Below are 13,967 nucleotides of genomic sequence, written 5' to 3'. Positions count from 1 at the left end.
GAAGTACTTATGGATAAGCCTACCTTGTACCCGACTTGGCAGTGCCTTAGGCCGATAATTCATACTCCTAGCCACATACCTGTCAACCCCTTATCAGTGCCTGCCTTATTACAGACCAATTCAGACCTTATTGGTCACCTCGTGCCCTTATAAATCGCAGCGTTCATCCTACAAAGTCCCATCACAAGCGAGAAACAAACAAATATACAAACAAAAAAGTGCCCTATTGAAACGGCTGTACGCCGCATGGACCTGAAAACTAAATTTCCCTGTACATGAATACGGGGTAAACCGTGTGGGTTGGCTGGTTTTGTACTGGAACATTTAAAGTGAGAAATCAAGTCCTGAGTTATCATGCGCTGATTGAAAAACTTTCCTCGCTGGATGGGAGTGCTGCTTTTTAAATCCTTTATATTAAGTTCACTTGCTTGCTTGCGCGCTTACAACCGTGCAAATCTTTCGGTCGTTTTTTAACCCACTTCCCGTGATTCAATCGAGCTGACATTTTGCACACAGACTCGTTGTGCGTGACAATTTATTTTCGTGAAATTTTTATTCCAAAATTTTACACTTTTTAGGAATTTTTTTTAAAATTGTAATTACCAATTGCTTAATGGTGGCAGGCAATCATCTGACCCATAGGTGGTATCCATCTCAAGCCAGAGGACGAGAGGACTCTAGCCGCCCGTTTCAAATACCAATGTGGGCTGGGTTGTGGCCCATTGAACACGCATATAAAGGATTTATAGTGAAAAACTTTGTTTTTACGGGTAATTTTTTTTACATTGCATTGATATGGCACATACTTAACATAATCTCGCAGCCCCCCCCCCCCTCATTAACATGTTCTCGCGAGACTTTCCTGCAGTTGGCGACGCGCGGGTCCCGTAGCTTCGGGAGACGTTCTCCGAAAACTCCGCCTCACGCTGCCCCAGATTTAATTGTAAATAACAGTTAACGAGTCACATCAATCGGTTTCTCGTCCGACACCTCTAACCGCCTCAAGTAGGACGCGAGGTAAGACAAAACAAACTTCCCGCGCTTTTCTTCCCTTTATTTAGCACGACGCACTGAGATGGAGCCTTGCCTTGCCTGGATCTCCTGCCGGGGAAGCCAGCCCGAGGCCCGCACGGCCGCTAAGTCGAGATTCGGGGGCCTAAGCAACAAAGGCCTCCGAGTTTAGAAGACGCGTGTGCACTTGGATAATATTGTTCGTATTATTAAAACGTTGTTTAATAATAATAAGAAACAATTCAACAAATTTCAGCCAGTAGGGAGTGTTCGACTGAAGGAGGGAAGCCTTGTGAGGGGGGAGCGCGTGGGTAGTTGCACGGATACTGTGCAGGATAACTAGAATTCGCGCTGCGAACGTAAGCGTAACTTTTAGTATTCGTGCGTAAAAACGCACTCATGCACGACGTGAACAATTGCGTTACAGCGCGTTGACCAGAGGAGTGTGTGATTTATCTCGCTATCGTGTCCTTGGTAAACGTGGGGTTGGGGGGGTTGGCGTGGGCCAGTGTTCTTCATTGGGGGGCCGCCATACCAAAAAGGTTGAAAACCATTGCGCTCAATTGTCGTGCACAGCTCATTTGTCAATCCATTGCTGGCTGGGGGCCTCCCCACGCCGAACGGGTCATGGAAAAGGGGTGTTTTGATCACCGGCCACGCTGGTCAGTGCTGCTTGGTGAACACGGAGACCACTTTTAAGCACAGATCAACAATGCACTTTGCTGGGCTGTCCACATAGCGTTTCAGACGCCCATTAGAACCAGGCGTGCGTGGTGGTCTTCTATTCAAGCACTATCCCGGCTCATCGCTGCTTAGCTTTCAAGAGCTGGCGTATTGTGTATGCATGTGCAATTGTTGAATACTGTTTATCGGCCGCGTGCTGATGTGGTTATAAATATGCCCAATCAGTACGGTGGTTGCGAGTTCAAATCCTTACAATCATCCCATCAGATACTCGCTTTGTGAGAAGGAAACTGGCTGTGCAATGGATGGACTTTTCCCCACTTAGATATTAGAGTTTCCATCATTGTCTAATCGTTAACAGGATAATACCACCTTAGTTGGCACGGGAAGCTCACACTTGCAAATGCGTCACGAAGTAAGTTTTTGTTGTTGTTTCAACTCGGTAGCATTATCCAAGAGCTGAAGATTTGCTTTTTGGAGACGTGCCATCAAGTGACAACCTTCGAGCACACTGACTGCATCTTAAACCAAGGAGGAGAAAACATTTTATTTGGTTTTCTATTTTATAGAATCACTTGTAAGTAAATGTCACTGACAGGCGCTGCTAATATTACGACACTTGGCTTTTAATGTACACTTTGAAGCTGTTAGACTTTGTGTTGTTACCAGAACAATAACTGTACCGTTTCACATTTCAGTACAACCGTGAGGATGAATTGGAATAAAGGAGGCCCTGGCCAAAAGAGGGGATTTGGGTTTGGAGGCTTTGCCATGGGCGGCGCGAAGAAGGAAGAGCCGAAACAACTTCCAAACGACTTGCATACGTCGTTTGTATCGTCTTCCTCTTCTGGAGGTTATGGAAACCCTCAGACTGCACCAAACACATCATTCTTCAAAATAGGGTCCAAGCGGCCAACATTTGACGACGAAAGCTCGTAAGACTTGTTTAATACGTTTTTTTCTGTTATTTTGGCAGAATATTTAGAAATTATTTTTTGCATTTTTATTAATTTGTGATAAATTTGTACTTTAAATGTTGGTTGGTATGCATTATTATTGCAGGTACTTTGAAGAGGATGAGGAGGAAGATTCTTCATCAAAGTATTCTGGCCTGCCTTACATCCCTGCAGAGAACTCTCCCTCCCGCAAGCAGCTTAACTCTGACAGTGATGATGACCCACTGGATGCTTTCATGGCCCAAGTGGAGGTACGATTATGTCTTGCAATACAAAATGCCAGGCAGGGTGTTTGAATTTGCCCTAAATAAAGCGGAAGACAAGTTAAAAGTAGTCTTACTGATTTTTATTCTAGTATAAAATGAATTGTTGTACCTGTATCTTTACAGACATTGTATTTTATATCAAATATTTACAATACTTGTGCTATATAAATACAAGCTGGAGTGTTTTACTGGCATTTTAGTGTGACGGTATATACGAATGCATTCTTTATATTTTAAAGAATCAAGCTGCAAGAGACATGAAAGCTTTGGAGGAAAAAGAAGTCACCAAGAAAGATGACAAGTGAGATAACCTTATTTTTTGTTGGAATGTCCAATTTTATCATGTGGGCACTGCACAGGCTAGGGATTGAAAGTGGACAACTTCTAAAAGCTGAATAGTTATATTTGGAATCATGAATGGAATCATTAATTGGCAAAGTTCAAATCAAACAGCTGATGTGCTCTGAATTGCTGTGCTATCACTGATTTACTTAGTGGTAGAGAATTGTGCACCAGCCTGATCTAGGAGCTGAAACACAAAACTATATGCACAATTACATAACGCAATGTGCATCATAACCCAAACACCGAAATCAACATCAATCCCCTGGTTCACTGATCTGGTGAACAGTCTGCCACCAAATATCTGCAGAGACACACAAACTGCAAGGAAGTTCGCACATTTTTTTGCCAACAACATCAACCAATACTTCAACTATGTACTTTACCGCCAACTCAAGACTCGATCCCCTTTCTGGGATCATGCTGTCACCACCCTAGATAGATTCTTACCCAGATTCCGATGAATGGTGGCAAACAGTGAAACAATGCAGACATCCAGAGTAAACACCTTATTCGAGACCAAAACATTGCACATTCTACCTTGGTTATTCCTCAAACTATGGTGTACCATCAATCACAACATCAACAGGCCGATGGGTAAAGCTTCATAAATGGAGAATTGAAGGCAAGCTACAGTGCGATTATGGCTATGTAACCCAAACTATGGATCATAGAGTAACCACGAGTCCTATCGTAGCTAAAAGACCTCGACATTGGCATTTAGCTCCTGAAAATATTTCCACGCGCAAGAATATAATTGGCCAATGCTTTAGATCAGTGGTTCTCAACTCGTGGTCTCTGTCGTGGTCTGAAAGGCCATGGGATGTGATCTGTGGAACTTGGAGATACACATTTTTGACAAAACACCATATTCCTGTATTTTGGTTCACAAAAATATTTTGGGCATTTCTTTGAGTAGTTTGCGGTTAAAGAAAAGTTGTGAATCACTGCTTTAGATGATAGTCCAGACCATGCAGTTCGATATTGCGAAACAGATAGCCTTTCTACTGCTTCCGCAAGGTCTCCACAAGATGGTGGTTGTAATAGTGCAGGCTCTAGCTGTAATAAAAGGGTCTCTTTGAACAGACGCAGGGAAGTTTTGTGTTTTTCCTTTGTGTTTCTACAGGGGTGTAAGAGATGACATTGAAGAGGAGGATGGACAAGTGAGTGTGTTACCTTTGCAACCCTTGGCTCTCTTATATTTATACTCTTCTCTTTTTATCATGGTGTAGTTCTTCCAGTGATGGTCAGTGGAAAGTGCCAGCAGTGAGCACTTGTCATTATTATATGAGCCACTGAGAGGCTCTTCAATAACACTATCTGTATATTGATTTTTAATGGCGATAAGTTGTAGTTAACCTGTCCACTCGACATTGCAGAGGTATTCACAGTGCCGTCATTTATTTCATGGTATTTTAGAGTAATCAGGACTACATTTGATTCTTTTATAGACCTCAATTCCTTTTTTCTTGATAGGAGGAGTTATTTATCACTTGCATGAAAAGGGTAGCCACAAACTGGCAGATATGATGTGTTAAAGTGTTTCAATAAAAACTTCGTAATTGTTAATGTACTAAACTACCTTTCACATTTAAAATATATTTTGAAAAGGATGAGGGTGATAGTGTGTAAAATATCTACGAGGAATTAAGTGTTTTTTTTATGCATGCTGCCATAAGTAGTGGTGAGGTTGTGTATTTTTTGTTAAAAAAATACCTGATGGAAGAGTGAATGTTCATATACACTCAGCTCAAGATAACAGATGTGAATTACATATGACTTTGCTCTAATGGGCTGATTAGGTCATTGATATCCATTTGATTTTAAAGCAAAATAAAAAACGTTTATATTGTACTCTTAAATTTGACTCGATTTACTGTGCAAATCCCATCTATTCTTAAGATTATTTGCAGCTTCAGCCCATGAGATTGAGGTCAACACATAAAAAATATGAAGCTAATTTACATATTTACATTCCTGTGTCATATTTTTGTGGATTGTTCGTATACTGTGCACAGCATGGTTTTGTAAGCTTGTGCCACTTCATATTGGACTGCAAGTGGCCATGGCGTCTTGCTGGTTAACTGGTGATGGACCATTACTGTGCCGCGTGTTGTGCAGGAAGCCTACTTCCGCTACATGGAGGAGAACCCCACCGCTGGACTGCTGCCTGTTGACGAGGAAGACCCCATGGACTATGACAGTGATGGGAACCCAATTCCTCCAGAAAAGAACAAAGTCATTGATCCTCTGCCTTCCATTGATCACTCAGAGGTGGTGGACAGACTTTTAAACAAATGTTTTCTTAAAAATATTTTTTTAATACTTCAATTACAATAATTGTATTTGAATATTTACCATCCACTTTATTTAATAGTTTCTTAAATATATTTAATTTTTTGTCAGTCTGAAATTGTGTTCATAAGGTGTCTGCTTTTAAACTAGTTTTGTTCAGTATTCAGGGAATTGTGTACACCAGTCGCTGATTTTTTTAATTTAATCTGCAGATCGAGTACGAACCATTTGATAAGAACTTTTATGTAGAGCATGAAGAAATTTCATCACTTGGTGCATCAGAGGCTCACGAACTGAGGAACAAGCTCAACTTAAAGGTATTATGCTATTTTATATTTGTTTTAAGCATTGAATAAACAGAAAAATGTTTGGACATTGTCTTGTTTGGACATTGTCTTACCTTTGGTGGTGTTTTTGCCCTGCACAGGTGTCTGGTGCTGCTCCTCCCAAGCCTTGCTCAAGTTTTGGTCACTTTGGCTTTGATGAACAGCTCCTTAATCTGATTCGCAAATCAGAGTTCACTCAACCCACACCTATCCAGTGCCAGGTGGGGATCTTTAGATATGCACAATAATTGATTATGTACTACAGGAAGCTCAGAACTTCACAGTGACATGCCTGTTTGCATATTGTTGGTATAGTATTACATCGTCAAACCAATGTGCGGGTAATTTTGTAAATATACTGTATCTTAATTTCAAAATACAGGAAATCTATATGGACATCGTATATCATTCTCATTAGGTGTTTGTGTTATTCAGCATTTGTTACCATAAAGAGATAAGAGTACATCTGTAATATAATAATATTTATCTGTAAGTTTCTGCTTGATTTAATTTGGGTGACGTGATTTTTCTGGCCTAGGGCATCCCCATAGCGCTGAGCGGCCGAGACATAATCGGTATCGCAAAAACCGGCAGCGGAAAAACAGCCTCGTTCATTTGGCCAATGCTGGTACACATCATGGCACAGAAAGAACTGAAGCCAGGAGACGGTCCCATTGGTCTCATCTGCGTGCCCACCCGGGAGCTCTGTCAGCAGGTAATGTGTGCGACCACGTGTGCGAATATTTTTGTCGTTTATGATCTGCCTCTAAACCTTAGATATTATTACTCTTTGTTTGAATTCCTTTTGCAATATGTACAAAAATGTGTGTATAAACATTAGATTTGTGTGAAGTAACTTTCACGATCAAATGATAGTTGTTGCATGCCTACGCTATAAAATATACTGGAGTATAACTTTTAGTTTATTACAAAAATGCACCAACCAGGAAGTTAACTAATTTTTGCAGTTCAGCTTACTGTAACCGATTTGTATTTCTAGAGACATGTCCGGCATGAGTGATGCTGTATTTTATAGCAGCTCAATACATTCCATTGATGTGAACTCTACAGATCAATGTGGAGTGCAAACGGTTCGGAAAGGCGTACAACCTGCACTCTGTTGCTGTGTACGGTGGTGGCAGCATGTGGGAGCAGGCAAAGGCGCTGCAGGAGGGTGCTGAGATCGTGGTGTGCACGCCCGTGAGTCCAAACCACAAGACACACAATGCCACTGTGGTATGGAAGATGTGCCCTTTCCATCAAACCCTGCCTCCCTTCCCCCAATGCTTGTTTTGCATTCAGTATGTATATTTTTCAATGCAGTGACTACTGTCTTTTCATTGGTAAATGTGCCTAGCCATGTCAATCTAGAAACATATTGTTGCGTGATATATTTCTCGTATAAACGTCTATCATGGTGGCATATTGTAATGCCACTGGGATTCACATCTTTGAAAAAAAAACACTTCTGTAGTATCTCATAATATCGTGCCTTGCTTTTACTGGTTTCTCTGTCCAGCAGTGGTTTAAGCTATGTTAGCATTTGTGTAACTAGAATACCTTCCACAGGGCCGTTTGATTGACCATGTCAAAAAGAAGGCGACAAATCTTCAACGGGTTACCTACCTGGTGTTTGATGAAGCCGACCGCATGTTTGACATGGGATTTGGTATGTGCTTTGTATAGCAACATGAGTGTGTAGTTTTTTTTTACATTATTACAGAGTAAGCCTTTAATTGCTGTCTTACATGGAAGTTTACTTTTCTGTGCAAAACGCTTTGAATGTATTTTGCAGAATATCAAGTCCGTTCAATTGCCAACCATGTCCGCCCAGATAGACAAAGTAAGTCGTGGATGTACAGTGCCAATGGTTATGCAGATTGGAAGTACATTTTATTCAGTGAATGAAGTTCAATTTTTATAGTAATTATAATACACTTTAAAGGGATTGACTAGTTTTGGGACCATAGTATTACAATGTCTGTAAAACACAGTTTATATGTTTTTTGTTGTCTACTGTCTATACTCATTAGCATAATATTTTAAAGCTATATTTCTGTTACAGCGTGTCTTAATTTCTGAACATGTTTTGAATACCACGTGACATTTCTGCATTTACAACCTACAAAGAGAAATTGTACTGCATTGACTCGTGCTTATGAAGTATGTAATTAAGAACATTTGTGCAACTCTTGATTTGCAGCAATGCTCTACAGTGCCACGTTCAGGATGAGGGTTGAAAAGTTGGCTCGGGATATTTTGATTGACCCCATTCGAGTGGTGCAAGGAGATATCGGAGAGGTGAATGTCTTTTTCAGTCCTGTGCCTTTGTGTTTTATAAAGATTCACTTCAACTATGAATATAGTTACCTTCACGTTAAATAAAGATTCTACTTGTATGTAATTCACTAAAAACATGTTTACAGTTGTACTTAATTACATATTGAACTAAATCATGTCAAGCATTGGTTGGATGAGCTGCAACCTGCATTGCAACAAATTTCTTCAAAATTGCTTTTTGTCTTTAGTTTGTTGTCCTGCCCCCGCACCTGTGATTAGCGCGATTGGCTACGTACGATGCGAAATAAGTTCAAAATATATACCTCTAGCCACTTCTTAAATGGCTCAAAATACTTCATTTAAAATGATCCAGATTTAGAAGTGTGTACTGCCTTTTAATTACCCAACAGGCCAACGAAGATGTTACGCAGAGGGTAGAGATCTTTTCCAATGGAGCAGCAAAGTGGAACTGGCTATGCAGTCATCTGGTGGAGTTCACCTCCAGTGGAAGCGTGCTCATCTTTGTCACACGGAAGGACAACTCTGAGGAACTGTCAAACGACTTAGAGCAGGAGGGCTTCCAGGTTGGGCTGCTGCACGGAGACATGGACCAGAGTGAGAGAAACAAGGTCATCTCTGACTTCAAGAAGAAGGTCATACCAATCATGGTTGCCACAGATGTTGCTGGTAAGTTGTTGCAGATATTAAAATGGTATTTAGAACTGATTCAATTGTGTATTATTTAATTTGTGTATTATTTAATTTGTGAATCATCGTAAACCATTTACAAGCCACTGATACAATCTGATCGATCACTGTCACCCATGTCAATGTCAGTTCCCCCACTTCCAGTGTAGTTTTACTCATGATCCCAGTTTCCTTCTTTAAATGTTGTTTGGTTTGCCCCCCTTTGGCTTTCCCTTATTTCATGCCGAGAAGAGCATGGTCTCCCTCTATCTTAGTAATATCAGAAACGGCTCTGCATCGGCTAAAGATGCATTGTGTTGAATGTTTACATTATTTTTATAGTATTGCTGATCATAAGTAATATAAAATTTGTGCTGTGGTGCAGGATTCTTAATTAAAAGCATTGACCCGTAACTTGATTATATTGAATGTGTTTCTTGTATCGCAGCCCGTGGGTTGGACATTCCTTCAATCAAGACTGTGGTGAATTACGATGTGGCAAGAGATATTGATACACACACGCATAGAGTAGGAAGGACAGGCAGAGCAGGTAAGGGTACATGCGTGCCTTTTTTTGGGCACCCATAATGGATAATATCTAATTCTAAGGCAAAAGTAAAGTAACTGTATTATTAGTCGGTGATGGTCTTTGTTATTTTAACAGAAAGGGAGGACACTTCGCTGTGGCTGCATCTTGACACGTGGATATGTAATGTGAACATTGTACAGCTTCGTGACGATTATAAAGATGGTCAGACATTTAATTTAATTCATCCTGTTTTTTTTTATCCATAGGCGAAAAGGGAACGGCGTTCACACTAATGACCCACAAAGACATGAACTTTGCCGGGGATCTGGTGAGAAACCTGGAAGGTGCCAACCAGCATGTCCACAAGGAGCTAATGGACCTAGCCATGCAAGTATGTATTGTGAACGCATGTCATATGTTCCATGTAAGAAGTCCACCACAGCTCATTAGGCCCATCTCTTCGTGTACAGTCTCCACATTTTATTGTACTCTCAAAAATAGTTGCACTCCCTTTTATCTCATGCACCATTAATAAGAAGGCAATATACTTGGTTTTAATATTCTTTACTTGGTTCTGACAGCACAAGGTATTGTATGAATAAACAACTCGAGGAAAAACGACACTTGTTTTTTTAACACTGGCACCACCTTGTATACCTTAACATGCACTCGCGTTTACCATACGACAACAGTTAACCATTAATGATGGCGAACCAAAAGTGTTTGGTCATGGTAAGTGATCGTGTGTTATTAAGATATGGTTGTTTTATCATTTATTATGCAATTTTATACTTAAAACGTGAAAATTATACCAAGTTGTTGCAATAAATGTAACATTCACATTTGGTGCTCCATATAATTGTTACTTTTATTTGGGCTTTTTAATGGCATTGTATGTATTAAGAGGACCCATGAAGATTTGACCCTTTCCTACAGAATCCTTGGTTTAGGAAAACGCGCTTCAAGGGTGGCCGCGGTCGGAAGCTCAACGTGGGTGGAGGTGGCCTGGGCTACAGGGAGAGGCCTGGCCTTGGCTCAGAGTCTTCAGTGAGTGCGGTGTTTTAACTTTATTTTTCCTATCAAAGTAGCTCATGCATGGCCGTTGTGCGTGTTCACAATGATCAGTCACTAGTTTTTTTACAACTCAAAATAGACGAACAAAAAATCATCAGTAACTCTGCTTTGTAATGTAAATGTATATAGTGGTTTTCCTATTAAGAGGATGGGCCCAATCAGGGTGAATTCAAAATTATCACCAATAGTTCAAGATTACCATCAATGATGAGCACCAATTAATACTATTTTTACTTGTCTGTGGAAATTATTAATCCGCATCAGCCATCGTCAATCCACTAGTTGACAATGTATCAATATAGAAATATATGTAACGTACTTTTGCAAAAAAAATCTGAAAATATGGTGTTAACCAGTTAACGAAAATTTAAGTACTTGGTGGTACATGTTGTTTGTCGTTTATTGTGAAAATTCGGTCCCAGTTCCTATGATCACTGTTACATTGCTTTTATAGCTTTATTTTGATGATTTAGAAAAGTTTTTTGGTTTGGCCATGTTTTGTTTGTTGTAGTACGGAGTTAGACTGATGGCCTTAATCTAAGTTGTCTTGTGGTTGTTGTTGTTTGACTTGAATCCCACTGGGATTTTTGCACACAGCGTTGGTGTACGGTGCTTTTTCTGGAAGACTTGGAAGTTTTTTCCTGGATTTTCTGTTTGCACGTAGTCACATAGTCACTTTAAGATGTTTCTTGTTCATGTTTTTGTCTTTTGTTTGTTGCGGTTGCACCCGATTCAAGAGCCGAATGGCTCACAGGGCTACACCAAATAAATGTAACTGAAATTGTTTGTTTTGCAGGGTTCAGGTGGCAGCATGAAAAGCATCACAAGTCTGCCACAAAGTTTTGAACCTATAAAGCCACCCACAGGAGCCATGGGTGACAGGCTGTCTTCCATGAGAGAAGCCTTCAAGGTGCAGTGCCACTTATCTTTCCTTGTCTGTACTGAATGTGTCATCTCAAAATTGCACATTCTTGGTAAAATATCCTTCATTGCTCTAAGTCAATGCAAGAAGATAGTATTTAATGGAAAACATTTATAATTTCCGTCAGGGAAAATGTATGTACTTTTATTCTTTATGGATGGTTGGTAAAAAAAAATCATGGAATCTATTTTGTATCTTTTGTATTAATTGCTTTCCTTTTGCCTCCCAGGCTCAATACAAGTCACAGTTTGTGGCAGCGAGTCCTGGGGTGTCTACAAAAGCCCAGAGTAGCAGCAGTGAGAGTGCAAGTGGAGGTGGCAGCTCTTCCAGTGGGGGGTTGAGTGGCTGGAAGAGCGCGGGCAGCCTGCAGAGTGTCCCTTCTGGCACTCATCCTGCCGAGGTGTGCGAAAAAAGCAACTCACCCCCTAAAAGCTTTGCGGTCCCTGCTGATCCGCCAAGGCGTAAAAAGACTAGATGGGATAAGTAAACTAGAACTTTGGAAGACAAGAACCTCTTACCAGCAGATTGCGTGAGACTGCTTCCAAAACATCGAGAGGTTTTAAGTTTCAGTGAGGGATACAATGTTAAAGTGGGTGATTGTATGTGTTCAGGTTATACGTATAATGTATTGTACTAGTGACTTCTTCATCAATCCTGGGTTTAGTGCTGTTGAAGATGCTTAAATATTTGTGTAAAACGTGTGCAGTCATACAGTTTTGGAACGAATATTGTTTGTGTGCTGAAAATAGCGCATCATCAGAGTGAATTGACTCACTGACAAATACTTTCAGTATGAATTTATATTTTGAATTAAACTGGTTTCAAGGCTTATTGTACACGTGCACATATCTGTTACTTAATGTACACTTTTTAAATGAACATAATTGTGATCAATACTGTCTCCATTTGTTATTGTATTGCTTTCAAGTCCATTCAAATAGAAGTGAACAAGCGATATATTGTCAAACGCCACCTCATTGAACAAGGTTGTGCATATTTAGTCAATTAAATAATTGTTTAGACATGTTGGAATGAATATATCTTCCACAAATGTGTACCCGTTTTTCAGGAGAACATTTTGATTGTTAGCTAGTTTAGGTTCATGGTTATCCTTCGTGTTACTTTATTGACAAGGATGTACATTGAGCCACTTTTTTCACTGGCAAAACATTTTTCTCCAAAGTTTGTTTAAATGTACATCATGAAATAAATGACTGATTTGTCAGTTGGGATAACAGTCCAGTCGTAGTATGTGTTAATCGGATATGACAACATGTCCACAATTTTCTTGTCTGGTCAGTGACCTGTAATGTCTGATAAAATAATTACAATATTAAGAAATGCAGATTGCAATGACAGGCTCAGCCATAAAGATGTGATACTAAATATTGTGAAGTTTACATTCCGCAAATTACAACTTTTGTGCTTTTTTTAAAAAAGGTGCCTTTTTGTAAAACGATTAATGTCTCCAAGCATAGCTTCTCGATAGTGAAAGTCAGTATCTCCATGCTTAATGAATTATTGATGTCGGCACCTCTGAGCCAGTGAATACAATTATACATGGCTCTGAAGTGCTTTCAGGTTGCAACTCATTTATTTACGTGGCTATTAACTTTTATCAATGTGACACATTGTATTAATCTTGGAGAGTTGTTGGGCTAACCCTAACTTTGGGATTTCAATTTGCAACTTTCCATGTCACTGCCATTGCCACCTGACTGTCAAAACATTTTCCTCCCTTGTGTCACCTGCTCAAGAACTCCAACAGATAAACTATTCACACTACCAACCTCACCTGAGAATACATTTCTATATTGAAAAAAAGCTATGCAGCATCATTTGTATAGACAACTTGATAGTATTCAGTTTTGCTGACGATAGTTTCGTCAGCCCCTTCCCCTGTCACATTCTGTAGTTCAATATGTAGTTAAACTGTAACAAAGTAGAAATTACTTTACGCACCTTTAAAAAATGGAGAATAAATCTAAACCATTCAAAATCGCATAAAAATGAAAAGCAGAAATGTTGAGCCCGTGTGACAATGGACGAAGCATTTGCCTTGCCACTCTCCCTAAATGACTTCCAAGTGAGGCAGTGTGGTGATTCTAAAGTGTGAAGTTTATTGGAACTTTTTGTGGTGAGGCATGGTGGCACGGGTTTACAGCAGGAATGGCCTGGGTTTGACTTCACTCAGGAGCCACTGGGTTTAATGTTATCCACCTTCTGCATGAATTTCCTCCGGGTTTTCCAGTTTCCTACCATAGATAAATATATATGTAACTGGTATTGGCCAAACATCTCATTTCTGAAAGTTGACTTAGAATTTAATTGGGTTTACGCAGGAAAACAATGCATGACGTTCCTCACAAAAGTTGCTTAGGCTTTCCCGAATACAGAAGCGGAGTGATTACCCTAGTCACGGTGACAAGAGGGTCGAGTTTGTAAATCGATGCTTTCATGTACTCCACATTGCATTTGAACCTAACTAGCAACGCCACCAGTGATTGCCACTTGATGTAGGTCTTGATAACCATCAGTTATATTACAGTACTGATAAAAACGCGCCTTGTACGTGCTCTCTCTAGCATCTCAGGT

The 13,967-nt window shown here is 40.0% G+C and overlaps 1 protein-coding gene across 2 annotated transcripts; it reads left to right on the top strand.

The window, feature by feature from the left end:
* The first annotated feature begins 838 nt into the window (after positions 1-838).
* Positions 839-12,609, top strand: DDX42 (DEAD-box helicase 42). 2 transcript variants are annotated; one of them, XM_078604912.1, is made up of 19 exons: positions 839-1,017; positions 2,394-2,630; positions 2,758-2,902; positions 3,157-3,218; positions 4,386-4,422; positions 5,381-5,533; positions 5,767-5,871; positions 5,982-6,101; positions 6,419-6,595; positions 6,952-7,080; positions 7,450-7,549; positions 7,676-7,723; positions 8,084-8,181; positions 8,571-8,847; positions 9,296-9,397; positions 9,643-9,767; positions 10,313-10,423; positions 11,247-11,360; positions 11,602-12,609. In XM_078604912.1, the coding sequence occupies exons 2-19, from the start codon at positions 2,407-2,409 to the stop codon at positions 11,857-11,859; spliced, it is 2,385 nt and encodes a 794-aa protein (XP_078461038.1). In that variant the 5' UTR covers positions 839-1,017; positions 2,394-2,406; the 3' UTR covers positions 11,860-12,609. The 2 variants fall into 2 exon arrangements, with proteins under 2 accessions (XP_078461038.1, XP_078461046.1); XM_078604920.1 differs by lacking the exon at positions 839-1,017 and adding an exon at positions 2,172-2,272.
* Positions 12,610-13,967: the final 1,358 nt, after the last annotated feature.

This window comes from Lampetra planeri, chromosome 2 (assembly GCF_965212315.1).
Source record: "Lampetra planeri chromosome 2, kcLamPlan1.2.h2, whole genome shotgun sequence".
NCBI lineage: Eukaryota > Metazoa > Chordata > Hyperoartia > Petromyzontiformes > Petromyzontidae > Lampetra > Lampetra planeri.
This window is presented reverse-complemented; position numbering and strand designations above follow the sequence as displayed.

Bases quoted from the DNA above. Each gene is read 5' to 3' on its own strand.
- DDX42 (XM_078604912.1), top strand. From the start codon at position 2,407: ATGAATTGGAATAAAGGAGGCCCTGGCCAAAAGAGGGGATTTGGGTTT. The intron at 4,423-5,380 runs GTGAGTGTGTTA...CGTGTTGTGCAG, and splicing joins TTGAAGAGGAGGATGGACAA to GAAGCCTACTTCCGCTACAT. The intron at 9,398-9,642 runs GTAAGGGTACAT...TTTTATCCATAG, and splicing joins AGGAAGGACAGGCAGAGCAG to GCGAAAAGGGAACGGCGTTC.